The 27168-nt window shown below is 52.1% G+C and overlaps 1 protein-coding gene and 1 pseudogene across 2 annotated transcripts; one reads left to right on the top strand and one right to left on the bottom strand.

The window, feature by feature from the left end:
• Positions 1-513: 513 nt before the first annotated feature.
• PRCC (proline rich mitotic checkpoint control factor) lies at positions 514-25979 on the bottom strand. Of its 2 annotated transcripts, XR_013381631.1 has the most exons (8): positions 25153-25979; positions 15058-15105; positions 11689-12255; positions 7847-7942; positions 5573-5716; positions 4936-5055; positions 3585-3650; positions 930-980 (listed from the first exon to the last, which is right to left on the bottom strand). XR_013381631.1 is itself a non-coding variant. In XM_077901153.1 (7 exons), the coding sequence occupies exons 1-7, from the start codon at positions 25612-25614 to the stop codon at positions 894-896; spliced, it is 1470 nt and encodes a 489-aa protein (XP_077757279.1). In that variant the 5' UTR covers positions 25615-25962; the 3' UTR covers positions 514-893. The 2 variants fall into 2 exon arrangements, 1 of the variants encoding a protein (XP_077757279.1); XM_077901153.1 differs by lacking the exon at positions 4936-5055 and having other exon boundaries at positions 514-980; positions 25153-25962.
• LOC144315883 (ATP synthase F(0) complex subunit C2, mitochondrial pseudogene) lies at positions 9049-9576 on the top strand (annotated as a pseudogene).
• Positions 25980-27168: the final 1189 nt, after the last annotated feature.

The following is a 27168-nucleotide window of genomic DNA, read 5'->3' as shown; positions in this document are numbered from 1 at the left end:
TTCTGCCACCTGCCTCCCCTGGCCACCTGCTCAACCCTCCCCTCCCTCTCTAGCATAAAGCTGCAGGCCCAGAAGTCTCCGATGAGACTGGTCTAGCCCCCCAAGCCCTACGCAAAAGTTTCCAGACAGTGAAGACCAATGGCAATCAGTGTGAACACGCATCCTCTTCAGGGGCAGATTCGCCACTCCTCCTGCTGGACTGAATTTGCTAAGGACTCTTGTGTCACAGAAAGCACCTCCTTGACTTCCTCTCGTCTTCAAACATACCTGAGATCAGCAATATTCCAGATTTGGGACCCCTGCCCCACACAAAGTTGTACATGGAATTCTTAGGGTCTTCAATGGCTGTGAGCCCAGTTTAGAAGGTAGGCACAGAGGATAAGGCAAAGCTATCACTGAGGCAGCTCATGACGTTTTGGAGGGTGCTCTGCACAAGGTTAACATCAGATCCAGGAACAGGAAAACAAGTGAGAAAGCTCCACAATGGAAAAATGAGACCATGCTAAGACGGAGGAAGGGGTTAGGTCAAGCAGTGTCTGTCAGACTGAATGTTTTATTTCAACAGACATCCCTGGTTTAAAAAAAAAAAAAAAAAAAAAAAAAAAAGGTGGAGGGAAGGGCTCCCCATTTCATCACACCCACCAGGGAGCAACAGTCCTGTTCAGGAACTCAGAGCCCCGTCTGAAGCATCACTCGAGTCTTTGCTAGCTCCCAGACAGAGGAGCTGAATTTTCTAATTTCTGTTAAGAAAAATCTATCAAATGTGTTCATTCTCGCAGAGGCGAGGGCTGGCTCCTCAGGGACGGAGACCCTGGGCCTGGAGCAGCTGGGGTCCCAGAGGCAAAGCCAGGTGCCAGGCCACAGGAGGTGCCGGAGCGGTGGGGCCCAGAGCCCTAGAATCCATATTTGGCTTGGGTCTGCCGACGGCTGAGCCTATTCTCCGACCAGGTGTTCTTCAGTTCCAGCTCTCGCTCCTTAGCCTGTGGCAGGGGGACAGGCAGGGGTGAGCCGACTGGGGTGCCGAGGGGCCCCTCTCTCTGGCCCCTGCGAGCTTCCCAGTCTAACCTCTTTATTCCCCGGAGCAGTTAAGGGGGAATACCAAATCCCTTCAAAGACTTCATTTTCTCTTATTCAAGTAGAAGGGGAAGACCCTGGGAAAGCAGAGAAGAAACATCTCTTTGGGGAACTAACAGCATCTCTCTGAGGCTAACAGGGTTTAAGCAGAAACAAAAACTGAAGAATCCTGGTCCTGAGGCGCCTGGCTGTCTCAGTCAGAGGAACATGCCACTCTTGATCTCAGGCTCCTAAGTTTGAGCCCCATGTGGGGTGCAGAGATTACTTAAAATTAAAAACAAAACAAAACAAAAGGTTCCTGGTCCCTTACCTGTTGGGTTTAAAACTGAATCGCTCAAGTGGAAGAAGGACAAAGAAGAGCTAGAGTGTGTGCATCTGAAAGGAAGGCAAATCAGATGCTTGAACCACAGAATGGGAAAGGACATGAGAAAGGACGGAGGAGGGAGATGACAGGGGAGGATGGAAGAGGATAGAAGGGGATGGGGAGGATGAGGGAGGAAAAGGGGGACTGGAGAGGAAAAGTGGACAGAGGAGATCCCTGGGTGGCTCAGCGGTTTAGCGCCTGCCTTCAGCTCAGGGCGTGATCCTGGAGTTCCAGGATCAAGTCCCACATCGGGCTCCCTGCATGGAGCCTGCTTCTCCCTCTGCGTGTGTCTCTGCCTCTCTCTCTCTCTCTCTCTCTCTCTGTATGTGTGTGTGTCTCTCATGAATAAATAAAAAAATCTTAAAAAAAAAAAAGTGGACAGAGCCACACAGGACCCCACCCCACAAAAGCTACACCTAAAGATGCAGTTTTGTGTTGTGCTGAATATGTGGTGGACGTGGTACCTGAGAAATTGACACCACTTTCTGGCACAAATGGAAGCCATGGCAAAAGGACTGGAAGGTACCAGAACTGAGACTCCTCTGCTGACCATGATGTAGCACTCGGGGAGTAGAGGAACACCCCACGAGAGTTAGAGGATGCCTGCTCATCTCCCCTGGATGAGGGGTTAGGGTGAAGAGTTTGGGTTTAGAAGTCCCTACCCTCAAATCCTTTCCCTACAAAAAACAAGATAGGGTAAGGACACAAGGGGATCCCTGAAAAGGAAGGCAAGACTATGACCAGAACAATGGAAGCAGATTTCCCACTTAAGTCACCACATAGCATATGCGCCCCCAGGGAAAGGGCCTAGACAGCGCTCAGTACAGTGGGTCTCAGAAAGATTTCTGTTTTGGGCACCTGGGTGGCTCAACAGTTGAGCGTCTGCCTTCAGTTCAGGTCATGATTCCAGGGTCCTGGGATCGAGTCCTGCATCGGCTCCCCATGGGGAGCCTATTTCTCCCTCTGCTGGTGTCTCTGCCTCTGTCTCTCTCATGAATAAATAAAATCTTTTTAAAAAAGTCTGTTTTATGATTAAATGAGTATTTAAAAGTTGTCGGGTCCTAGCATATAAATAACATTCTAATTCCAAAAGACATTTTTGGATTATGTGATTTTTAATTATTTGTGTTGATATCTCCTGCCACAGAAGTGGAGAATATAAAACCAACCTCCTGGGGTGCCTGGGTGGCATAATCAGTTGAGTGACTATTGGTTTCAGCTCAGGTCATAATCTCAGGGTGTGGGATCGAGCCCCATGTCAGGCTCTGTGCTCAGCAGGAAGTCTGGGATTCTCTCCCTCTGCCCCTGCCCCCTGCTTCTCCTCACTGAGTGCTCGCTCACACACACTCACTCTCAAGTAAATAAATAAAATATTTTTTTAAGATTATTTATTTATCCATGTGAGAGAGAGGCAGAGAAGAGACATAGGCAGAGGGAGAGGGAGAGAAGCAGGCTCCACGCAGGGAGTGTGATGCAGGACTTGATCCCAGGACCCCAGGATCACATCCTGAGCCAAAGGCAGACACTCAACCACTGAGCCATCCAGGCTTCCTAATAAATAAATCTTAAAGAAGAAAAAAAAACCTTCCTTATCAGGTAGATGTTTTGCTAAAAGCTGGTAGACCATTTTTCTTTAGAATAGTTTCTTAGGGGATCCCTGGGTGGCTCAGCGGTTTAGCGCCTGCCTTCGGCCCACGGCGTGATCCTGGAGTCCTGGGATCAAGCCCCACATCGGGCTCCCTGCATGGAGCCTGCTTCTCCCTCTGCCTGTGTCTCTGCCTCTCTTTCTCTATGTCTCTCATGAATAAATGAATAAAATCTTTAAAAAAAAAAGAAAAAGAATAGTTTCTTAAATCCCTAAACAATAAACTTGCTGTTTATCTATTTTTGGTAAATGGGCTCTTTAAAAGAACCATATGAGAAACCACTTCACTGCCCTCTGTGTTTATGTTTCAATGTCTAAATGTCTCTGCAGTGGGTGATTCAGAAGGACACATCCCCCTCTAGTGGCCACGTGGAGGAGCCGCCAGGGGTGAGGCGGGAGGGGCTGGGGAGGCCGGTACCAGGGACTGGAAACTGGGCCTCAGCCAGCACTTGCCCAGGTGTTCAGGGCCCAGCAGGCAGGCGGGGGCCCCAGCTCTCTCACCTGATGGATCAGGTACGTGATCTGGTGCTTCCGCCGCTGCTGGCCTGTGGGCTGCTCACCTTTCTTCTGCAAGGGGAGAAAACACAATAATTAAGCCACTGGAAGAAAAGTACAAGTATCTCACGTGCCCAGATGGTGCAAGGCTGGAGACTGAGAAACCGACCACATAGCCCAGATCCTGGGGGAGAAGAGTCAGCATGGAGCTGTTTCTATGTCTATACACTTACAAACAGTTATTTTTATTAAAGCTATTTTCCAAAAAACCCAGACTCAGAAGATCTGCCTGAAATAGCCTGCTAATATCCCCACTGGCCTCGAAATACTTTGAGGTCAGTACGGTGTCTTCTGTTTCTCTGGTAACCCCACCCCACCCCACCCCCAGCAACAAGCACAAGGCTCTGCCCACAGTGGACGCTAGACACTAACTGTAGTGCCCGCAGGGAGCTTAACACAGCGTCCCTGCAGACTGGCTCACAACCCTGCCCATCTCCCGCGTTGACCCTCTCAATCTCTACCTCCTTCTCCTGTCAGCCCGCCACCCAGCCCACTCCTACCTACTGCTTCCCAAGCTCTCCTATCAATGGCCAGCAGCTGCAAGCCCGCCTCCCCCATTCTAGCCAGTGTCTATGGGACCCTGCAATTCGAAATTCCACCATCACCCCACCTGTCTCCAATCTTTCAGTATCCACCCCTAGCTGGCTGAAGCCCTAACCAAGCTCTGATGCAAATGCCTTACTGTCCAAGCCTATATGGGTCTGGGTTTCATCCTGTGGTGTTCTGTCCTCCACCAGTGCTGTCTCAGACCAGAAGCTTCCTAATCTGCCCCACCCAGCTCCCAGCACTCTTCTCTGGAGTGTCCTCAGCACACCCGTCATTCTGTCAACACTCCAGCGTCCTCTCTCCCAGTTATGCTGTAAATGCCTCAAGGACAGGAACCGTATCTTTTTCTTCTTTTTAAAAACTCTAGCTTTAATACAATGAGATGGTGGCAAGAGAAGCCAGACCTGGGAAAACTGTGAACTTCAATTCCTTGCTGCTGTGTGACATCATTTAATGTGACCCTCAAAGATGGCAAACACTAACCACCCCCAGCCCTCGGTGAGCGCAAACAACAGTAGCTGTTACTATGTGATGATGCTTCTCGACCCATAGTCAGGAAAGCATGCTCTCCTAAGTGGTTTTTCCAGGAAACAGTGATGGATCTACGCCGATCTAACCACAATCCTTTGCTCTGTCCTGTATGACCGCCAGCATTCAGTTAAAACAAACGGCTGGGGCTCAGATGGCCATCTGTGGCCACAGAACAAAGCAGAGAAAGTCAGGGGGAGGAGAAGGGAATAAGATGCCCGACCTTGGCCTTGCTGGTGCTGGGCTCGAATCCAGGGCTCCCCCACATTTTCCCCCCTGTGGCAGGTTCATAAATGTCCACATTTGCTGTACTCAGCTACTAGGTGGAGAGGGGTTCATCACGCTGAAGAAAATGAGCACAGAAAGGCAGGAGCTCGGTGTGGGAAGCGTGAGGAATAAAGCATCTGAAAAGCCCACAGCTGGCTACAATAAATAACAAAAAAGGAGAGAGGAGGGGTTGCACACGCAGAACCTAAGCCCCCAGGACTTTGCTGTTATGCCCACACCTCAAAAGGTGCTGAGCCAGGCCCCAGCGCGACGGGACAGAGGAAGGATCTGACTGCGGGCAGAGGGCAGAGCAGCTGCAGGCTCCATCCAGCCGGGGAAGCAGCCACAACATATCAAAGTTCTTCCCAAGTGCAGGATGGGAAACCGCTCCAACTGCTCAATCTCAGCAACCATACCCCACCATCCAGATGGGAAGCAAAGTGCTGCAAAGTTCTGGAAGGCAGAGGCTGCATCCATGAGGCTGGGGGCATGCCCCAGTACCGTGGGCAGCAGGCATGTGTGAACTGGTGCTGGGGCAGTAATGATTGGGTGTGGGCTCAGGATGGGGCCACACAGCAGATCTTCCCACTTACTTTGCTGAATGACTTCATGGTTTTCTCTTCTGTCAGTGACTTGGTCATCCACTGCTGGGCCCCACTGAGCTGGTCATCCCCTTTAATCTCCACAAAGTTGACCTCCTCCCTCCCTCGGTTCCTCTTGCCCTGCAGCCGCTTAAACTGAAAAAGGAAAAAGAAGGCAGGATGGGGGGATCTGGGTGGGGGATCAGGGGAGGTCACTAGGGGTCCAGACCGTATGGAACAGCTTTGTGACTCCCTGGCCCCCCATGCCCTTTCACCCCACCACCTACCAAGCTCCCCTGAGGCCAAAGGAAAGGCTGCTGCTCAGAACTTCTATACTCAGAGAAAGGATGCCTCGGCAATGCAATACCCCAGTCACTACTTGGAACTGGTCACTGCTTGGAACTTGTACTCGTTATATATACACTGTATCTGCCTCAAAGGAATATACACTGTATCTACCTCAAAGGACTGTACAATTTTCAAATTAAGAATTCAGGGTAAGGGGCAGCCTGGGTGGCTCAGCGGTTTAGCGCCACCTTCAGCCAAGGGCGTGATCCTGGAGACCTGGGATTGAGTCCCACGTTAGGCTCCCTGCATGGAACCTGCTTCTCCCTCTGCCTATGTCTCTGCCTCTCTCATGAATAATTAAATAAAATCTTTTAAAAAAAGAATTCAGGGTAAAAAAAAAAAAATCTAGGATTTCTCTCTAAAACTTGGTTTTTACACATCTGCTCCTTCCTCTTGGTTTTCTATCACAAAATCAGCAGACCCCACACCAGACTGGACACAGAGAGGGAGCCTCATAAGAAAGGCCTGGCAGATCTTCTAGGAGACTGCTACTCTCTCCTTCCCCTCCTCACCAAAGTCACCCAAGATGTGCCTGGAAGGTAGTGTGGGTGGACTCTAAAAGCACTCAGGGGAAAAAAAAAAAAGCACTCAGGGGCACCTGGGGGGCTCATTTGGTAAGTGTCCAACACATGATCGGCTCAACTCATGATCACAGGGTCCTGGGATTGAGCCCCATGTTGGGCTCCCTGCTCAGTGGGGTGTCTGCTTCTCCTGCTCCCTCTGCCCCTTCCTGTTTGTATGTGCATGCTCTCTCTCTCTCAAATAAATAAATAAAAACATTTAGGGAGGAAAAAAAAACACTGAGAGACTTGAGTGGAACCCAGGTCCTGGTCTGAGCATTATTAGCGAGGCTCTGAGGGGCATTCCACCCACAAGAAACTAACTTTTGCCACAGGATGAGCTCAATGCTGCCTCCTGGGCTGAGGACCTAACCCTGAAACTTGCCAAGGAAATACCCACAGGGGAGTGGGTGAACAGTAACTAGGAACAAGTATGCAGGGCAGCTTTGGCGCCGCCTGTGGCCCAGGGTGTGATCCTGGAGACCCAGGATCGAGTCCCATGTCGGGCTCCCTGCATGGAGCCTGCTTCTCCCTCTGCCTGTGTCTCTGCCTCTTTCTGTATATCTCTCATGAATAAATGAATAAAATCTTTTAAAAAAAAAAAAGTATGCAGAAGAATGGACACTCCTCTGTGAAAAGGTGAGCAGATGATTATTTTTCATAAGAACCTGTATATAAAGAGGTAGCACCCTGGATTCCTCCAGCCCCTCCTACCAGGTCATGACCTCCCTACGAAGAGAACAATACTTTCCATCCTGCACACAGGCTGATGGCACAGGACGTGGGGTTTCCATCTCTCCCTGGGCAGAGATGATGGAGCTCAGCGCAGGGACCCATGGGTGTAGAACACGAGTTATTCACCGTGGCTGTTATTCCCTCACCAAATCCATTCTCCCCTTCTTTTATGCAAGTGAGCCCGACATTCTAGCGAGGCATGTGACCACCCAACTAAATAAAGTCTACACCCCTGGGCACCCCTGCAACCACATGTGGCCATATGACCAGACTCTAGGCAATGTGGGAGAAGTGGGAGTGTTTGTAGGAACTTTTAGGAGGTCTCCTAGGAGAGGCTGCAGAGGGGTGGCTGGAACACAGGCCTGAGAGCTGCAGCCTCACCTGCCACTGCTGGGCAGAAGAATAAAGGCCACATGACCCAGGGACAGCAAACTAATGATCAGGAGGGGACTGGACCCCTGGGCCTACCTACCTCTCATCTTCTTTTATGAGAAGTTAGCTTCCCTGATATAAGCCATTATGCTTTAAAGTTTCTCAGTTACATGCTGCTGCAGTAAATCCTGACTGAATATAGTTATAAAAACTTTTTAGTTTCAGATTGAAACCTGGTGTCCGTAGGTCAGTCACCCGTGCTTTAACTTACTGCTTCGTCATCGATGAAGGAGGCATCTGGGGCAATTTCCTGGGGGGGGACCAGAGCCGGGTCCTGTGCAGGATAGTAGCCACCACTGTAATAATCCTGCAGCCAAGAGGGAAAAAAACATACCAACTGAGGGGCACGGTGGGCAGGGGACACGGCCTGCCCAGGAGCAGAGAGAGCCCTTGTCAAACAGCAGCAGTAGTGCCAGTACCACAAACACTTCCATTGGACAGGTAAAAGTGCCAATCCCAAGGACCCAGCAGCGATCCAAGAACAGTCTGCAGCTTTTCTGATGTGCACCATCCAGACAGGTGAGTATTTTTTAGGGAAAGGTGAGAAGAAATAAAGACATTCTCTCCTGCTTCAATTTCCACCCTGATCCCTCAACCCGGCTCCCCCTTAGCCCTGCTCTAGAGGCAAAAGAGACACACTCGCACTGAGCAGGGGGAGAGGTGTGAAGGCATATCACTCCTGTCTGGACCCAAGGACACTGCCTGAACCAGGAGAGGGTGCACCTGAACTAATTTAACGTTGTGCATCCACTTCCACAAAAACATGAGATAAAATAACTGGCTATAAGGGTGGTATGGAATTAAAGCTGAGACCATGGCAGGTGTGTGTTACCGGACACTTAGCAATCTGAGGACCAGCCTGAGGTGAGCTGTTACATGCTGCCATGGGTCCCAGAGGAAGAGGGTTGCAGGCAGGATGAGCCCCCAGGAGGCCAGTGGCCCTTCAGCTGAGAAACAGGTTTCTTCCCTGTGCACATTTTCTCCCAATTCTTCCACTTTTGCCCCAAGCTCCAATAAATGGCCCTCTAAGAACATCCACTTTTTGGTGAGCTAAATGGAAAATAAGGTTTAATACTGACGAAGGGGCACCTGGGTGGCTCAGTGATTGAGCGTCTGCCTTTGGCTTGGGGTGTGATCCCGGGATCAAGTCCCACATCGGGCTCCTTGCATGGAGCCTTATTCTCCTCCCTCTGTCTGTGTCTCTGCCTCTCTCTGTGTGTCTCTCATGAATAAATAAATAAAATTTAAAAAATATATACTGATAAAATACATGAAAATCCAGAGTGATTGGAGCACGATTTTCTATGAAAGTATTCACGTAAGATACATGCAATTGCAGGGTCCCCGAGTATATGTCAAGTGTTTCATGTGCACAGACCTCGGTGCAGTTTATAAATGGATACAGAGCTCTCGGTCATCTCTGCTCTGGGAGCAGCTCTCCTGCTACAGCCCCTCATCCCCTGAAAATGTACACCTGTGCAAATTTCGTCTCCACCCCCTTCTTGGTCCGGAGAACCTCTCAGCTGTTGAGCCGATCACTGTCTGCAGTGGTGCTAAAACCACGGGAGACACTGACAGATAAGAGCCTCAGCAGCTTGGCAGCCCCACATCCCCTGACCTCACTTATTCCTAGCCGCAGCTTCCAAACCAGCACCATTTCAAGGGACATTGACACGGCAGCCAAGTTCATTGGGGCTGGGGCTGCCACTGTAGGGGTGGCTGACTCTGGGGCTGGAATTGGGACTGTGTTTGGGAGCCTCATCATTGGTTATGCCAGGAATCCCTCTCTGAAGCAACAGCTCTTCTCCTACGCCATTCTGGGCTTTGCCCTCTTGGAGGCCATGGGGCTCTTTTGCCTGATGATGGCCTTTCTCATCCTCTTCACCATGTGAAGGAGTCGTCTCCTCCCATAGGTCTTTCTCCCATGTCTTGTCTGCCCTGTATGCCTGTATGTTCCTTTTCCTATACCTCCCCAGGCAGCCTGGGGAAAGTGGTTGGCTCAGGGTTTGACAGAGGAAAGACAAATAAATACTGTATTAATAAGAGAAAAAAAAAAAGGATACAGAACGCCGGTTACTCATTTAACTGGCTTTTTTTTCTTTTGAGCTAAAGAGGTCAAAACACTCTTATCTTCCTTCTAACTATGTTGAAAGGAGACATATTGTTCCTGATCTGCCTACAGGGTACATCGAGGCTCAACAGCAAATATTCAGGAAATACAAATACTTAGAGGGATCCCTGGGTGGCGCAGCGGTTTAGCGCCTGCCTTTGGCCCAGGGCGTGATCCTGGAGACCCGGGATTGAATCCCACGTAGGGCTCCCGGTGCATGGAGCCTTCTTCTCCCTCTGCCTATGTCTCTGCCTCTCTCTCTCTCTCACTGTGTGCCTATCATAAATAAATAAAATTAAAAAAAAAAACAAAAAAAAACAAATACTTAGAAATTGTTCTTAAAGTCTTTGATCAGAACAGGGTCCCCCCAGGGCACCTGGATGGCTCAGTTGGTTAAGGACCTGCTTAACTTGTGCTCTCTCTCTCAAATAAATAAAATCCTAAAAAAAATAAAATAAAAAATAATAAAAAAAAAAAAGAACAGGGTCTCCCAAAGCCCACCCTATGGTTCCCTAGCCATGCCCAGGATGAAGGTTAAAGCTGGCCATTTTAGAGAATCACAGTGGTTGCAGGGGACATAAGTCTTGCCAATGTCCCGAGCTGGCAGGAAAACTGCCGCCAGCTGCCCCTGCTCAACCAGCAGCCTGCTAAGAGTCCCCGGGCCCCCGGAGTCCTCTCCACCTAGGACATGCTGGCTGCTGGGAAAGTCTTTCCCTTTTTTTTTTTTTTTTTTTTTAATTTTATTTATTTATGATAGTCACACAGAGAGAGATGAGAGAGAGGCAGAGACACAGGCAGAGGGAGAAGCAGGCTCCATGCACCGGGAGCCCGATGTGGGATTCGATCCCGGGTCTCCAGGATCACACCCTGGGCCAAAGGCAGGCGCTAAACTGCTGCGCCACCCAGGGATCCCATGGGAAAGTCTTTCCTAAACCCACTCACAACCTGGCATGCTATACTCATTCTCACGCCACCCACAACAAAGCTAAGAAGCTCCTCCAAATGGCACTTGGATAAAAAATCATCACAACCAGGCAGCCCGGTGGCCCAGAGGTTTAGCGCTGCCTTCAGCCCAGGGCATGATCCTTGAGACCCAGGATCGAGTCCCAGGTCAGGTTCCCTGCATGAAGCCTGCTTCTCTCTCTGCCTGTGTCTCTGCATCTCTCTCTCATGAATAAATAAATAAAAGCTTAAAAAAAACAATCACAACCATTTACTGGGCACTTGCTCTGTCCCAGGCACCACACACTAACTAAGCTAGCTGATGGGATAGCCTAGCAACACCACGAGGCTGCCCCTGTTAGGCCCCCTTGCACAGCTGAGGAAGCAGCTCAGACTCACACAGCTTGCAATTCAAAGCCCAAACTGCCCTCAGACCTCATTCTGTCCCACTGTACAAACTGCAGTCCCCTGCCTCCCCACGGTAGGCATCTCCACCCTCCCAATTTCCCAGGGCTCGGTCTCCCGTGTTCTCTGTTCTCCCTTTTTCCTCTTCCCTGCTGTGTCAACTCTCCAGATCCCCCCAGCTCTCAGCATCTCCTCTCCTTCCGTCCTGCTCTCGTGCACCCCCCCTCCACCTCACTCATCACCACCATCCACACCCACGAGGCCATCCTGGATCTCCCAGACTAGAGGCCCTTCTTCTTCCACTTTCTCCCTCCACCTCTCACCAGCTCTTCCAACAATGAGGGCTGGTTTTCAGAACAAAGTTACCAGTTATGTGCTTCTACTTGTCAGACTTTGAGACTTAGGCAATTTTAGACCAGTATGGTTTAGAACAAAAGTAGTATGTATCGAGGCTCAATAGGTACAAGAAAATCAAGACACGAGAAGACACGAACTCAGCCAAAGTGATGCCACAGAAGCTGTATCACTGGCTCAAAGCTCTCCCTGGCCATCACACCCCAGCATGCCTTGGTCTACCCTCCATGCCTCCTACCCACCTGATAATAAGCACCAGCGGCATTGGCATCGCCATATGTGGAAAACTGATTGTAGCTGTAGTCATCCCCAGGCTTAGGCATCCAAGGGGCCCCACTGGAGCCTGCTGCCATCTTGAATTCAAGGGGGGCATTGGCTGCATCGTCCTGGAAGGCTGGCTCTGGTTCCGTGCCTGGAGGCAGCTCTTCAGGGACAGTGGGGATAGGGTAAGGGTATGGCTCAACTCCAGGTGGCTCAGCCTTGTCAGGGAGGGAGAAAAAGTTCTCGGGGGCAACTTCCTCATCACTGTCGTCCTCCTCCTGCGTGATCTGCTTTGTCACCTGCAGGGCAGCACTCTTGGCGGCAGCCTTGATGGCAGACGGTGACGGAGTGGTGGTTGTGGTGCCCACGATAGAAGCAAGGGAAGAGGGCTTGGTCTTAGAAGCCTGTCTGGAGGGCTTAGTGTCAGAGGAGCCATCCGAGGGTCTCCGGGAGAAGGCATGGGGCAGGAGCAACCTGTTAGTCTCTTTCACGGTCAGGTTTTTAGGTTGGGGAAGCAGAGCGGACAGACCAGTCCCCTCACCGGATCCCTGGTGAGCGCAGGTTTGGGGAAGGAGGGAAGAAAAGGGACAAGTGAGATCTTGTGATACATATTACTAACATCAAGAACACGAATCGCGGACAGGTGCTGCAGCCTAAAATCTTACCAGCCCTTGCTTCCTGTTTACCTCTGCCCACTTGGCTCATCCAACGGGGTTGCAGTCCTCCCACCCCAGGCCCTTCTGCTGGCTGCTGCTCCCAAGGTTAAGATGCCATGGCTGTTCTCCTTGGTTCCATACCAAACCAGCTCCACTGTCCTCTGCCACAGACCCTTCCCTGATTCTGGGTTTTTGGCAAATACGATGCTTTTTTAAATATATTTTTATTTAAATTTAATTAACATATACCATATTACTAGTTTTAAAGGTAGAATTTAGTGATTCATCAGTTGCATACAACACCCAGTGCTCATTACTTCAAGTGCCCTCCTTAATTAAGCCCATCACCCAGCTACCCCATCCCCTACCCATTCCCCTCCAGCAACCCTCAGTTTGTTTCCTAGAGTTCAGCATCTCAGTTACAATGCTCTTAGTCCCACATCATCCTCCTTCCCAAAAAGCCCAGGGCTCTCTCCAGCCAATCACTCTACCTCTCTCCATATCTTGAAAGTTCCTCTTAACATAGGAACCCTCTGCTTCCTTTGGATTGCTACTCAAAGTAAAAAACAAGGCTCTGTCCAAAAGACATCCATTCTTGTTGCCCAAAGTCCTCTCCTCTGCCCAAGGAAAGGCCTACAGATGTAGTATATTCAGCTTATGGCTGAGTCAAGCATTTAACTTCTCAATTTGCAAGCGAGTTGGCTCACCCCATTCAGAGTTCCCAGGACACGTAAAAATCTCTCCGATTCTGTTTTCTGTATGCTTTAGGGCCAGCCTAGCCTAACTGTAGGGTCGAGGGAGGTATCAGTTTGAAAAAGGAGAACAGAATAAGATCATTTCCAGAGGACCAGTATACTTCACCCCTTGATCAAGCAATGCCTGGAGCCTGGGCTTGGGAGTCAGGCAGGCAGAAGAGTTCATCTGGCAGGCAGGCTCCTCTCCAGGCTGTGTATCCTGGTAGACTGCAGAGACCCAAGTGTGCAGGGACCCAGCCAAGGGGCCATGTGGAGCACCTGCTCAAGCTACCTTGAGGTGTCCAACTTCTTGGATGACATCTGGGGTCACAGCCACACCCCCTGCAGCACCAAGGCCCCACTCTGCCCTCAGCTGAGCTCCCTCTCCACCTAGCCCCTCCTGCCAGCTGGGGAAACTGTTCTTTCCTCCTGAGGCCTTCTGCACTCCCATGACCAGAGCTGCCCATCCACCTCCTCCAGTCAGTCATTCTGATAACGGGCTTCAGCTGCCAGTGGGTGCCGTGTCTCCTCCTCCATCACCCCCTATAAACAGGGCCACAACATCACTCCCCAGTCATGTCTCTCACTCCCACAGGACTGTGTCGTAAAACCTCCCAGCAGGGGAGGTGACACCTCCACAGAGTCATGCAAGGGGGCAGCTTTGGCAGCATACACCCGAGTCACCAAAGAACAAGTGTACAGAGGAAGGACCACTTTTGCTTTTGTTTTTCTGGAGACATATGATCCATGAGATCAGAGAGCACAGAAGTCCTGAAGTGCAGAGTAAAAGGGAAGACACTCCCAGGGGCCAGAATCAAGGCTCTGGGACAGGGAGAACAGGGCAAAGGGCAGGGAGGTCATCTCCTGGCACTGTCTAGTTGAGGGCTTTAGGCTTCATTCTGAAGCAGGAGCCAAGCGCAGCAGGGATGAGCTTGGACTCCACCGTCAGACACCGAAGTGGACTCCCCACCCTGCCCCACTAGCCACTTGGCCCTGGGCGAGCTCCTTCAGCTCCTGGGTCCCTCAGGTAGGATGCGGGCATGATGCGGACACTAGGCCTTCAGCACCACTTTGAGGATTAAATCAAGAAAATGCTGATAGGGATCCCTGGGTGGCGCAGCGGTTTAGCGCCTGCCTTTGGCCCAGGGCGCGATCCTGGAGACCCGGGATCGAATCCCACATCGGGCTCCCGGTGCATGGAGCCTGCTTCTCCCTCTGCCTGTGTCTCTGCCTCTCTCTCTCTCTCTCTCTGTGACTATCATAAATAAACAAAAATTAAAAAAAAAATTAAAAAAAAAAAAAAAAGAAAATGCTGATAAAGCACTCAGAACAGGGATCCCTGGGTGGTACAGCGGTTTGGCGCCTGCCTTTGGCCCAGGGCGCGATCCTGGAGACCCGGGATCGAATCCCACATCGGGCTCCCGGTGCATGGAGCCTGCTTCTCCCTCTGCCTGTGTCTCTGCCTCTCTCTCTCTCTGTAACTATCATAAAAAAAAAAAAAAAAAAAAAAAGGCAAAAAAAAAAAACCACTCAGAACAGCGCCTGTTACACAGCAAGTGCTATTTAAGTGTTAATTTTCCAGGTTAAAAATGAGATGGGGAAAAAATGGAGAATTTTAAAATACAGACGTTCCCCATGAGGTTTTCGCCCATCGCTTCTTCTACTCTACCCTTCCTGCATAATCTCTGGAGCAGAAATGTACCGATTCCAGTGGTTTCCATGCCCCCTGCCCTCTGCCTTCTAGGTGAGGGAATGCCACCTCACCAGCACCTGGGCGCAGTGAGGGGAGGTCAGTGAGCAAAGGGCTGGTGTCACCCAGGGACACAAACCATCTGGTAACAGTGGGTCCCCCAGTACTGGCATCTGCTCTAAGTGTGGTGGAAAGTACTGGGTGTTGTAAATCGCTTTCCGGAAGCTGCATGGAACGAGAAAAGGGGCTTTGCTGCGTCCCGGAGCTTACCTGAAGGACAGTTTTCTTCTTTGACGGCTCATCTTCCTCGGAATCTGACTAAGAGAAAAAGAAACAAAATAAGGCCATCCCATTCAACGGCAGCGGAGGAAGAACCCAGAGCAGATGAGGAGCAGGAGAGACCGCCTGACTGTGGGATCCTATCCCTGCCCCACAGAGGCAACCACAGAAAGCAGAGCTCTCCTCCTGCTGGAGACGTGCGTCAAAAGAAGGGGCCGTGCCCACCTCCCCAGGCCATTCATCCCCCACCCCCCGTCCAGACTTGTTGCACAGCCTTCCAGCCATCAATTTCTATTCCATCAAAGTAGAACTATTTTCTCTCGCTTAGACTTGGTGGAAAGAAAAGGCTATATGCCCATTCTCCTTATAAATCTGTCCACAAGAAGATGAATGGGATTTGGCCCACAATCGCCCCCCATCTCAGCTTCACTTCTGAAACCACTCATCCAGACTACATAACCACACAGCTGGGGAACTCCAGTGGGAGTAAGTGGTGTGTTAACTACTCTTCTGTACAGCATTAAAGGTCAAAGCCATTGGAGAAATCCATTCTCTCTCCAAGTATGATCTACTGTCTGCCAGAGAGTTGTCTGTGTCCAAGAAGAAGGCGAGCCAATGGGGACAGTGAGCACTTGGGGCACAGGAGACCACTTTGTCACCCCTGACTCACCAGGACTGTTCTTAATACAAGCTCTCACACTGAAAACTATCTGAACTTGCAGCTCAGTACCAGTTCCTGAGCATCTTCAACTATCAGCAAGGTGCGAGGCATATGAACAGCAAGCTTCACCACTACTCGACTTCTAAACATTAATCCCCAAGCCAAGAATCCTGAAAGCTTTCCATTTGTTCTTGGGGCCTTGGTTTGAGCATCTGCACATAAAGGGCCTCCAAGGCCCGTTCATCTCCCAACACTCTGCAAGAACTCAAACCCTCTGCCTGACTTTCACAGCTGACACCCCCCACAAACAAGTTCCTTCTTGGGCTCATGGGTGACAAGGATCTCACAGTAACAGAGGGCCTCCTCCCTGCAAGACACAGTGGGAGGTGCATAGACAGACTTCCAGGTTGCTGCCCCAGAGGCATTACAGGTAAGATGATGTGGATCCCATATGCCCTCGGGCACAAGATAGGGCCCAGTGCAGGTAGAGTCCTAGCCCACTGGTCTCCAGACCATTCACCTCAGGGTGCTTCCAAGAGCTTGTGTGTGTGCTGTGACACAAAAGAAATCTCTGCCCTCAAGGAACTTACAGTCCAGTAAGATGACGAGCACCCCAGTAATGGTAATAAAGGCATTAAACATAAGGAATTGAGGGGCGCCTGCATGGCTCAGTTGGTTACGCTTCTGACTCTTGATTTTGGTTCAGGTCACGATCTCAGGGTGGTGAGATGGGCCAGCCACAAGTTGGGCCCCGTGCTCAGCATGGAACCTGCTTGAGGTTCTCTCTCTGCCCCTCCCTCCCTTGCTCTGTTGTAATAAACAAACACAAGGACACCAAGAATCCCTCAAAGAACCTGCTGGTCCTACATTTCTTCCTTTCATGGGTGGCCTGGCTTTAGTACCTCATCCCTGCACCTGTATCTCAGCTGCCGGGCACTCTCCTATGTCTGTACTCCGTACTCCTGACTCCAAACTCCCAGGAACCTTCCTGGTGACTCTCAGCTTGCTCTTTTCCACTGTGTCCTAGCATCATTCGTTTGGGGTGGCGTCATGCTAACCCTGGTCCACATATGCCTGCTTTGCTCATTTTTCTTTTCTTTTTCAAAAAAAATTTTTAAAAGATGTATTTATTTATTCAAAAGAGAGAGAGACAGAATATGTGAGCAGGGGGAGCGGGAGAGAGAATCCCAAGCAGACTCCATACTCAGCGTGGAGCCCAACACAGGGCTTGATCTTTCGACCCAGAACTCATGACCTGAGCTGAAACTGAGTCGGACTCTCAACTGACTGAGCCACCTAGGTGCCCCTGAATATGACATTTTTCTTATTTGTATTCTCACCTTTTCTGCCATATAGTTCAAGACCGCCTCACAGGATTCTGTGTGAAACGATCTCCATTACTAACTGCTGCCAAATACATATGCATGATGAAATCCTTAAGGGCAGTCTGTCTCGGTACTTAAACGTAGAGAATAAATAAGGGGGAGGCGGTAAAGGGAATCATCTAGGTGGCAGTCAACTCACTTGCGATGCTTCACTTAGTCCTTCTGGTAACGCTTCCCAGCAGGTGTTATCACCTCAATTTTGCGGGTAAGGGAGGTGAGGCTCGCCAAGGCTAAACAGCAGCTAGAACACAGCAGAACCAGGCCCCGGCCCTGCTGTGAGCCCACATCTCTGCAGAGACACCATGCCCAGCTGTCCGAGCCTGCCCACAGCCTGCCCAGGCCTGAAAGCCACATGGTCAGGCCCCTCAAGAACCCCCACATGATGCAGACGAGAGCACAAGGCACAAACTCAGAAACACAAGTCTGAGTCTCCGCTTTGTTACTTATCTGCCACTCCCAAGCCTACTGGAAATAACACATATGGCACAACCAAGAATGCACAAGCTACTGGCCATGAAAATATACATAATTTAAAAAATAAAAAGAAAAAAGAAAAAAAAGAAAAAAGAAAAAGAAAATATACATAATTAACATTGTGGGCCGACTTCAGAGATTATCACCCTCCCTGGCCTATGAGATGTCAAACTCAACCAAACAGCCTCAGGCCCCACATGCCTCATGTTTTGACCTCTTCTCTCTATTCCCTCTCCCCCCACCCCACTGCCTTCAGAGACTCCTGACCACTCCCTGCCTTCTGGCCACAAAGCCCCGTCTCCCCCCCCTCCCTCCCCACCCGACTGCAGGGAACTGCCTCAACTGCCTCAAGGTTGGAAGGCTCTCACAGCGGGAACCACCTCATTGTGGGCCTGGCTACAGAGCATCCTTGAGCGTCCTTGAAGCCTGGAGGTACAACTCCACCTCAGCAACATGTGCAACAAGTCTCACTGCAACAACCTGAAAACAAGCAAATCTTAGCCTAGTTTAAGATGATGACATCTATAAAACTGTACAAGCATCTTCTTATTCTCCAGATCTTATGATGACCAGAACAAGGCTGCAGAATGCCTAACTGTCCCTGCAGCCAACAGAGGTGGACGCCAGGCGTGCCGAAGAAATGCCATTTGTCTCTCAAACAGTACACACTGTCTCCGTTATACCGACATTCCAAGATTAAGGTCTGAAAGCACAAAACCACATCTGTACAGACCCTAGGAGCCACTTACTGTTCCTGGATTCAGGGAGCTGCGCAGGGCCCTCACGATCACCCTCTCTCTGGAATGCCTGGTCCTTACCCCCGAACCATCTTATACACTACTTCGTGAAACACATGAGCTACAGCAGATCCCCCAAAACACGGCAAGAACCTCCCCAAGTCAGAATCTCCCAAGTGTGCTAGGCCCACAATCTCATGAAGTCCTGCCTTTCTACCTCTGGGGAGGGACAGAGCAAAATCTCTCCCTCTGAAGGCTGACAAGAGGGACTCGGGGACATTTGGAACTGCTTTTGGGCCACAGGACAGGTCTAGGGGGCTGTGGGGCTTTGACAGAGTAAAACCATCCCTGCCGCTCACACAAACTCACGCCAATTCTGCCCTAGAAGCTGGTGGCCACATGGAGCTCCCGGGCTCAGAGGAAGCTCAGAGGCCACTCAAAGATCATGTGGCCATGGGGGGTCCCGACTAAACACTCACAGGAAACAGAAGGAGAACTTACAAAGAAAACCTATTTCAGCACAGAGCACCAGAGAGCATGGAGGGGGCCAATGCCCAGGCTGAGAGACAAGCCATCATGCATGCCCCAGTTGCCCAGGACAGGGGAGTTGGCACCCCTTGGAACTCCGCAGAGAAACATCAGTTTGGCTTCCCTGGAGACCCTGCTGGAGGTGACAGGCTCAGCCTCAGCATTTAACTTAGACCCAAGGAGAACTTCCTGGACAGGGACAGAAGCACATTGGGGTTTTCTCCTTTATCACAGCAAAACATATGGGATACAAAATGTGCCATTTTATCAATTTTAAGTTTACAACTCAGTGGCATATGGGATCCCTGGGTGGCTCAGCGGTTTGGCGCTTGCCTTCAGCCCCGGGGTGTGATTCTGGAGTCCCGGGATTGAGTCCCGCATCAGGCTCCCTGCATGGAGCTTGCTTCTCCATCTGCCTGTCTGTCTGTCTCTCTCTCTCTCTGTCTCTCATGAATAAATAAATAAAATCTTAAAAAAACAAAAACAAAAAAAACCTCAGTGGCGTAAGTGCACTCACCGTGCTATACCACATTCATCGCCAACCATTTCTAGAACTTTCATCACTCAAACCAAGTCTGTACCTCCTGAATGACAACCACCCAGGAGCTACTCCCTGACCCCCAACCCCGGGGCATGGCGCTTTTCCTCTCCAGGTCTGCGATTACGCACACTGTGGGTACCGCACACATCAGGGCCACCCGGCGCACACTAGTTAGTCTGTGGCCGGTTTGCTTCACTTAGCACCCATGCTGTCCACATGCCAGCATTTCCTTCCTTCCCAATGCTGAAGGATACGCCACCGCACAGCACCCACGCTCTGCTCATACACTCCTGTGCGGACACCTGGGCTACTGCCACCTCCTGGCTAGAGTGAACGGCAATGCTGGGAAGACAGGTGTGCAGGCATGTGAGTCCTGTTCTGGGCTCTTTTCACCTAGGAATCAAACTACTAGATTATAGGGGAGGCCAGCTGCTCAGGAGGAAGAGGATGCAACTCCTATCTCAGGGTCATGAGTTCGACCCCCACGTTGGGTGTGGAGCTTACTTAAAAAAAAAATTGGGGGGATCCCTGGGTGGCTCAGCGGTTTAGCACCGCCTTCAGCCCAGGGTGTGATCCTGGAGTCCCAGGATCGAGTCCCACATCAGGCTCCCTGCATTGAGCCTGCTTCTCCGTGTTTCTGCTTCTCTCATATCAATAAACAAACAAACCTTTAAAAAAATAAACAAATAAAAAATAAATTTTTTTAAAGAAAATTTTAAGGGACGCCTGGATGGCTCAGCGGTTACGCTCTGCTTTCAGCTTAGGGTGTGATCCTGCAGTTCAGGAATCGCATCGGGCTCCCTGGGGGGAACCTGCTTCTCCCTCTGCCTATGTCTCTACCTCTCTCTCTGTCTCTCATGAATAAATAAAATCTTAAAAAAAAAAAAGCAAAATTTTAAATAAGAAACTGCTGGATTACAGAGTAATTCTAAGTAACTTTTTGAGGAACTGCCAAATTTTTCCACAGGAGGCTGTCCCGTGAAGGCCCTGGAATCCACTTCTAGAGAGGCCAGATCCCAGCCAACGGTGTAGGGCAGTGCCATCAGACTCGAGACAGGGGCGAGGCCCGCGACACCAGAGCACCAAGGCCTGGCCAGGATGAGCCCTCCAGGGTTTTGGAGACACAAACTGGTTGTCTTAAAAAGAACGTAATGAAAAAAAAAAAAAAAAAAAAAAAACGTAATGAATTTCTTCTTGACCTCACAAGAGCCCGAGCCTCAGTGGCCACCACTGTCCTCCCTGCTCCAGCTGCCAAGAGTGACAAGACACACACACCGGACACTGCTGAGCAAAACGGAAACAGACATGTTCCATTAAGCCAGCCTGGTGGGATCTGCTAATCTATCAGAGCCTCGCTCCTGGTGGCAGCCTCTTGCTTATCTTCTCAAGACTCTGGTTCTGACAGACTCCCTCTCCAAAAACCAATCGCTAGCTGCCAGGGCCAGGAGCCAAGGAGGAAATAAGGGCCCAGGCACAAGCCCCCAGGGTCCAAACTCGAATCACTACTATACTCCTCACTGCTGTTATCCCAATTAGCCAGATTCATCAACTTGTTTCCCTCTTTGGTCTCCAGGCCCTTCAGTTAGAGCTGGGCCTCCTCTCCAGCTCCTGCGCCTCGCCCCTGCGTCCCCCACCCCCACCTCTACTCCTATGCCCCACACTGTGCTGCCTGCACACCAGCGGCTGCCCCAGGGCACTCTCTCCCACAGGCACAACGAGATAACAAAACACCTCTGCAAGTCAAAGAGAGGCCAAACCTTGATCTTGGATCCATCACCTCTGTTCTCTACACTCCTCTTTCGTCTGTAAACCAGGGACCATGATGAGCTGGCAGAGGCAGGGTCGTGCCTCAGGCAGGGTCACAGCCATTGGGCAGATGCCCCACAGATGTCTGCGCTCCTTCCCTCGCAGTTGAGGGCGGAGACTGTGCTCAATCTGCTGCAGTCAACTCTTATTTGGTCAACAGAAATAACCAAAATAAGTGAAACCTCCCATCTCACCACTGCCAGTTTTCCAGTATCTGGGTAAATGATCTGAAAACGTGGGTATTACCAATCCAGATAAACCTGAAACGTGTGGGCTCTGGAATGCACATCCAGAGACCAAAAACTCTTAGAGCAGACTGATTTTCTTTTTTTAAAGATTTTATTTATTTATGAGAGACACAGAGAAAGAGAGAGAGAGGCAGAGACACAGGCAGAGGGAGAAGCAGGTTCCATGTAGGGAGCCTGACATAGGACTCAATCCCAGGTCCCCAGGAACACGCCCTGGGCTAAAGGCGGCACTAAACCGCTGAGCCACCCGGGCTGCCCCAGACTGACTTTCCTACTTCTGACTTTCTGTATCCTGATTTTAGAAGTCTGCATCCCCTGAGCCCACAAAATCAACACTCAACCTGCCCAAGGAGACAGCTGAGACAGTAAGAAAAGGAGGTGGTGATCCAGCATGTTGTGGGTCACTCTCAATTCCTCACAGTGGAAAGATGACCTGGACACGGAACTGGGCCCTGCCCATCCCCTGGCTGCAGCTGCCTGCGGAGCTGACTATAAGCAGCCCCACCATATTCTCGCTCGTGGAAAACCAGAATTGGGACTAATAATGTGGTTCCATTTGGGACTTAAAGGAATAAGGGAACAAGGTGTGGGGGTGAGGGTGGCCATCAGTTCTCTGCAGCAAACGTTGTGGAGCAGAGAAAGCCGCTCTGCAGACAAAGAATGGATCAAACTTGCAGAGCTGTGTGGGTCCCCAACAGACCTCCAATTCCTGACTCCCGGCCCTTTCCAAAGTACCATGCTACGCTTATGATGTATTACCATTCAAGCCAGCTAGAGGTGCTGTCTGATAACTGCAACCAATTAAATCCACCTAACCCCCAACCTGCCCTGTTTCCTGTACTCCCTCATAAATGGCACCACTACCCTGCCCGCTCCCTGCACTAAAAGGCAGGGGTCAACCTCGAACCCTGGCCTTTATTCAAGCCATCCCATCAACCACCTAGACTGGCCAGCCACTTCTGCCTCCTGACAGATCCGCAGCCTGCGGATCTCACTGAGCTGGCGCCCCTGTCCAGGCCAGTGCCCTCTCTCATGCTGCCCCCTGCCCACCCCCACCCCACCCCACTCCACCCCACCCCACCCACTGCCACTCATGCTCCCTGCCAAGTCCTCGCCACTCTGTGATCTGAGAGTCCTTGCTTGGCCTTTAGGGGCACTTACCTAGCACTACCCAAGGGTCACATCAGAGGCCTTCCGGTGGTGCTCCAGGCCCAAACCTCTGGCCTCGGCACCTCCCTCCCCATACTCCTGTGAGTTACTCACTTCAGGTGCCTCTGGAGCACTGTCACTCTCTCACCACTGGGCTTTGTGCGACATCCTTCCTGTCTTCTCCCCGCAGCACCCCTTCCCTGGCTCCCTCCTCCTCGCTTTTATCATCTCCTTCCTCTGGAAGTCTCCCCAACTTCTAGACTGGATCAGTGCCTACTAGGTGTGCTCCCACAACCCCAGCTCTCTCCTGGTTCTTCTTCTTCTTTTCTTTTTTTAAAGATTCTATTTATTTATTCATGAGAGAGACAGAGAGAAGGCAGAGACATAGGCAGAGGGAGAAGCAGGCTCCTCTCAGGGAGCCTGATGTGGGACTTGATCCCAGAACTCTGGGATCACGCCCTGGGCCAAAGGCAGGCGCTCAACTGCTGAGCCACACAGGCGTCCCTCCTGGTTCTTCTCTGACTTGACCTAAAATCTACCTCCTTGTCAGTCTTCTCCATAGACCGTGGCGTCCTCATGGGCAGAGCGATCATGTTCACCCCTGTACTCTCGGCTCCCGGCACAGACAAGCAGCTTTGTTCCAAATGAATGAGTGAACGAATAAATGCACAAGAGTTCAGAGTTGGTTACTTCTACTTCAACACCAAACTCTGAAGGGAAGTCACTTAAGGAAACCTAATACATTTCTCCAAACACATACTGAGAGCCTACTAAGTGCAGGACACAGAGCAGAAGTGCTCTGAACCCTCACCTGGCTACCGCGAAATCTCTCAGGCCACCTTTCCACAGGAATTGTGCTTTCAGAGACCACCACCAGTTCAGGCAGGACGAAAATAGGAAACTGGAGAAGCTAAGGTCTCGGATCTGGTTTCTCTGACGCTTGTGTCACTGTTCACTTCAGAATTTCATGAATTCCACTGATGGAGGAGAGCAGACTGCATATCATCAGAGTGACCCACCACCTGAGCCAGCCTGAATGGATGGTTCTACGACCCCTACCAGCTGCATTTCTAAGGCTGCCTTCGCAGACCTGGAAATAAGCTTCTCCACTGCCACAGGGCAGGGGGCCCGCTGGCCCCAGACATCATGCCTGCTCCCAGACGAACAGGAAGGAGAAAAAAGAGAATGCTGAAGTAATGAACCTAGTTTTCTCTGTCTTATCCAGAGACTTTTCTCTGCGTGAGATTAAATCAAGGCCCGAGTAAGTTTCAGCAGAGTGACAGAGCCTGCCTTGGATCCTAGATGTAGATGCCACGGTCTCAAGTGAGCAAGAAGGGGGACAGCTAGAGAGATTCTGGAAACTCCTTTCCACGAACAGGCCACCTTCACCTGAGCTCATTCACTTCGAAAACGTTCAGGTGGCACTCAGCAGGGATACAGTAGTGTTTAGAGTAACAGCCAGCCCTGCCTTCACGGGGCTTGTGCATGCCTGCAGGGAGATGGGCAGTAAGACGTGTTGCATGTTTGACGGTGGCAAGCACACAGAGACAGGAGCGACAGGAGTAACAGGAGACTGTAGTGCAAGCCGGCAGGCCAGGATGTCCTCGCTGAGCTCCTGTCTTCTAAAGGAGATGAGAGAGAGGATGGTGGGCTCTCTGGGGAAGCAGCTGAGGGACCAACCAGAGCGAACATGGACACGGCCCCAAGCCAGAGCTGGAAGCCTGCAGAAAAGCAAGAGCAAACACAAGCTTCTCTCCGAGGGTCACCAAAGGGGAGCGATGGGCTGACCAACTAACTTTTCGGAAGAGAGAAAGGAAAGAACTCAGGAAAATCCTGAAACACCACCTGCGCACAGGCCTAGGTCTCCTTGGTTCCCACCGTGCTCACCCCAGAAAAGGACTTGTTTTCTGCTCCAACATACAGAAGACAACGTTGCCGTGGCTGCCTCTTGTAGAACAGGATCCCAGGGTCCTAACTCACCTGGCGAGGCAACACCTAAATGGGAACACCAAGGCACAGGCCTGGAGGCGACCCAGCCAGCTCTTCACCAGCTCTTCACAGCCACCACGTCCCATCCAGGTAAGATCCTACGTGCTAGTCGCCTGCTTCTGCTCTGTAAAATCTGCCATGTTATCTCCCAGAGTTCTGTCCATCCGAGGGCAGGGCTGATGCCTCAGCGGCGCTGTCCTCCACCGAGAATTTCTTCCTAACTCCCTGGAACACTGAACCTGGGATCCCTATTCCTTTCCCCAGCCCCTGACGGCTTTAAGTTCAGGTGGAGGGAAGCAGGAGCGCAGGAACCCTGTGTCCCGTCACTTCCCCAGGCACACCTTTCACGGGCCGAGGAGCAGGTGCGACAGGGGAGCGGCGCCCCGACCTGGGATGGCGGGCGGCTGACCGTGTGGCCCTCCCGCAGGGCGGTGCAGCCCCCGGGAGCCCGCATGGGCACGTCCCAAAGCCCACGAACTCGCTCCTCTGACGGCAGGGGCCCAGGTCCGCGACCACCGGCCGCGGGTCCCCGCGCACTACCCGGCGCAGCCCCCCACCCCATACTCACATCCCCCTGATGCAGCTCCGGCGCCGCGATCTTCACGGGCTCCGTCCTCTTCTTTGGCTTGGGAAGGCCCAGGGGGGGCCCGGCACCGCCCATGGAGGGGGGCAGGCCGAGGCCGGGGCCCCGGGGCGAGGGCAGCCCCAGCCCCTCCCCAACTCCCGCCGCCTCCGCCGGGCTGACGCCCGGAGGGGGAGGGAAGCCTCCCAGGCCGAACGGCAAGGGCGGCGGGGGCTGGAGCCGGGGGTCCCCGGCGGGCGGGGGCAGCAACAGTGGCGGGGGGAAGGCGGGGGCCAGCATCTGGGGGGGCGGAGGCAGCAAGGCCGGGCCCTTGGGTGCGGGGAGAGAAGCGAACAAGCCCCCTAAGGTGGGCCCGGATGGCGGGGCCGCCGCCTCCTCCTCCTCCGGCTCCGGCTCGGCCTCATCCGGCTCACTCTCATCGCTGCTGGCGTAAGCAACCAGCGACATGGCGCCTCCCGCCTTTGGGGCGCCCTTGCCGGCAGACCAGGCCTACTTGAGACCGGGGATGCCCGGAGGCCTGGTGGACCCCGCCACGGGGCGGGGCGGGGCACCGAAAAGCCCGCCTTCTCCGTATCCCCGGGCTAGCCCCGGCAGGAGCCCATGGCCACAGTTGATTTCCAAGAGTAAGGCTTCCTTCTTCACTTAAGCTCCCAGTCCCAGGCAACTACACACAGCTAATGGCCGCCGAGTCACTCCGCCTCCTCCTCGCCTCACCAACACGAGAACTACAATCCCCAGAAGGCACTTTGGCCACAGCCCCATGCTCCGCTGCCGGGAACTCAGCGCAAGGCACGGCGGGAGTTAGAGTCCGAGGAAGGATTAAGGGTCGCGCAGAGAGCCAGGAGGGAAACCCGCCTCTGACGCGAGGACGCCTGGGATGAGTAGTTTTTGGGGGCCACTGGCAATTCCGAGGGGACTACAAGCCCCATCGGTCTCGGCGGTCGTCACGGAGACGGGTAGAAGAAGCACTTCGGTACTTGAAGTTCCCTAGGGTAGCCGCTTGAGGGCTAAGGTTGATGGGAAATGTAGTGCTCTTAGAAACTGCAAGCGGTGTCGGGAAGGAGAGGGAGTCCGCGAAGGTGGCGGATGGGGAAAAGCGCTTAAAGGGGAAGTGACCTCTGAATGAACAGACGGAGTTCCCGAGTCGCCCGAAACCGGGAGTTGGAATAAAACACCCCAGTAAGAGCCAGGGCCCGAGAAACGCGTACGAAAGTGTGGGGGGGGGGGGGGAGGAGGGGAAGGGGGAGTGAGAAATAAGCGAGACTTGAAGTCTGAGAGCCGAGATGAATATGACCCCAGAGTGAGGAGGTGACTCCCTCGCCCTGACCGAGGTGCACGTCCAGGAGGACCCAGCCCTTCCAGACTGGCGCCTGGCCTCTCTCTGCAGCAGCCAGTGAGGAGAAAGATGGGCAGGGCCTGGAAGGCAGCCGGGTGTTTGAGCTTAGTCCGTTTCCGCTGCACCCCCTCGGGCGGAGTGGGGAGAGGAGTCCGAGGCATCACCCGAGCCCGTCCTTGTCCTGCCCGAGCCTCCGTACGTCTGCGGACGTCCTCTGCATCCTCCGCATCCTCTGCATCCTCCGCATCCGCCGCGTCTTCTGCATCCTCCGCATCTTCTGCATCCACTCCATCGGTCTCTCTCTCCCCGCGCCCGCTGTTTCCTGCTGTGCCTTTGTGGGTGACCTTCATATCCATCCGTGTGTGTGTCCCTTCCCAGCTCTGGAATGTCTGCCCACAACTGCTACCTGTCTACCTGTGGTTTTCTTCCCTTTCTTCTTTATGCATCTTCACACTTTCTTGCCTGCTTGTGTCTGGATATTCTCTGTTGTCAGTTCTGTGTGTGTCCTTCACATGCTAATCCACCTCGGTGGGCGCCACCTCCGTGCTCCTGGACAGCAGAAGATTCCACGGAGCTCAGCCCCTGAAGACTGTTGACGTTCTGTGAGGAGGCCAAAGAGGAATTCGGAAAGGACGCTGGGGGGGGGGGGGGGTAGGACGATGATG

The sequence above is a fragment of the Canis aureus genome, chromosome 6 (genome assembly GCF_053574225.1).
Source record: "Canis aureus isolate CA01 chromosome 6, VMU_Caureus_v.1.0, whole genome shotgun sequence".
Classification (NCBI taxonomy): Eukaryota; Metazoa; Chordata; class Mammalia; order Carnivora; family Canidae; genus Canis; species Canis aureus.
Note: the sequence above shows the minus strand (reverse complement) of the source record. Positions and strands in the feature narration are given on the sequence as shown.

Coding starts and splice junctions, on each gene's coding strand:
- PRCC (XM_077901153.1), bottom strand. CDS start 25,614: ATGTCGCTGGTTGCTTACGCCAGCAGCGATGAGAGTGAGCCGGATGAG. Junction 15,106..25,152: donor CGGAGCTGCATCAGGGGGAT/GTGAGTATGGGG, acceptor TTTTTCTCTTAG/TCAGATTCCGAGGAAGATGA. Junction 3,651..5,572: donor CCATGAAGTCATTCAGCAAA/GTAAGTGGGAAG, acceptor CTCCCCTTGCAG/AAGAAAGGTGAGCAGCCCAC.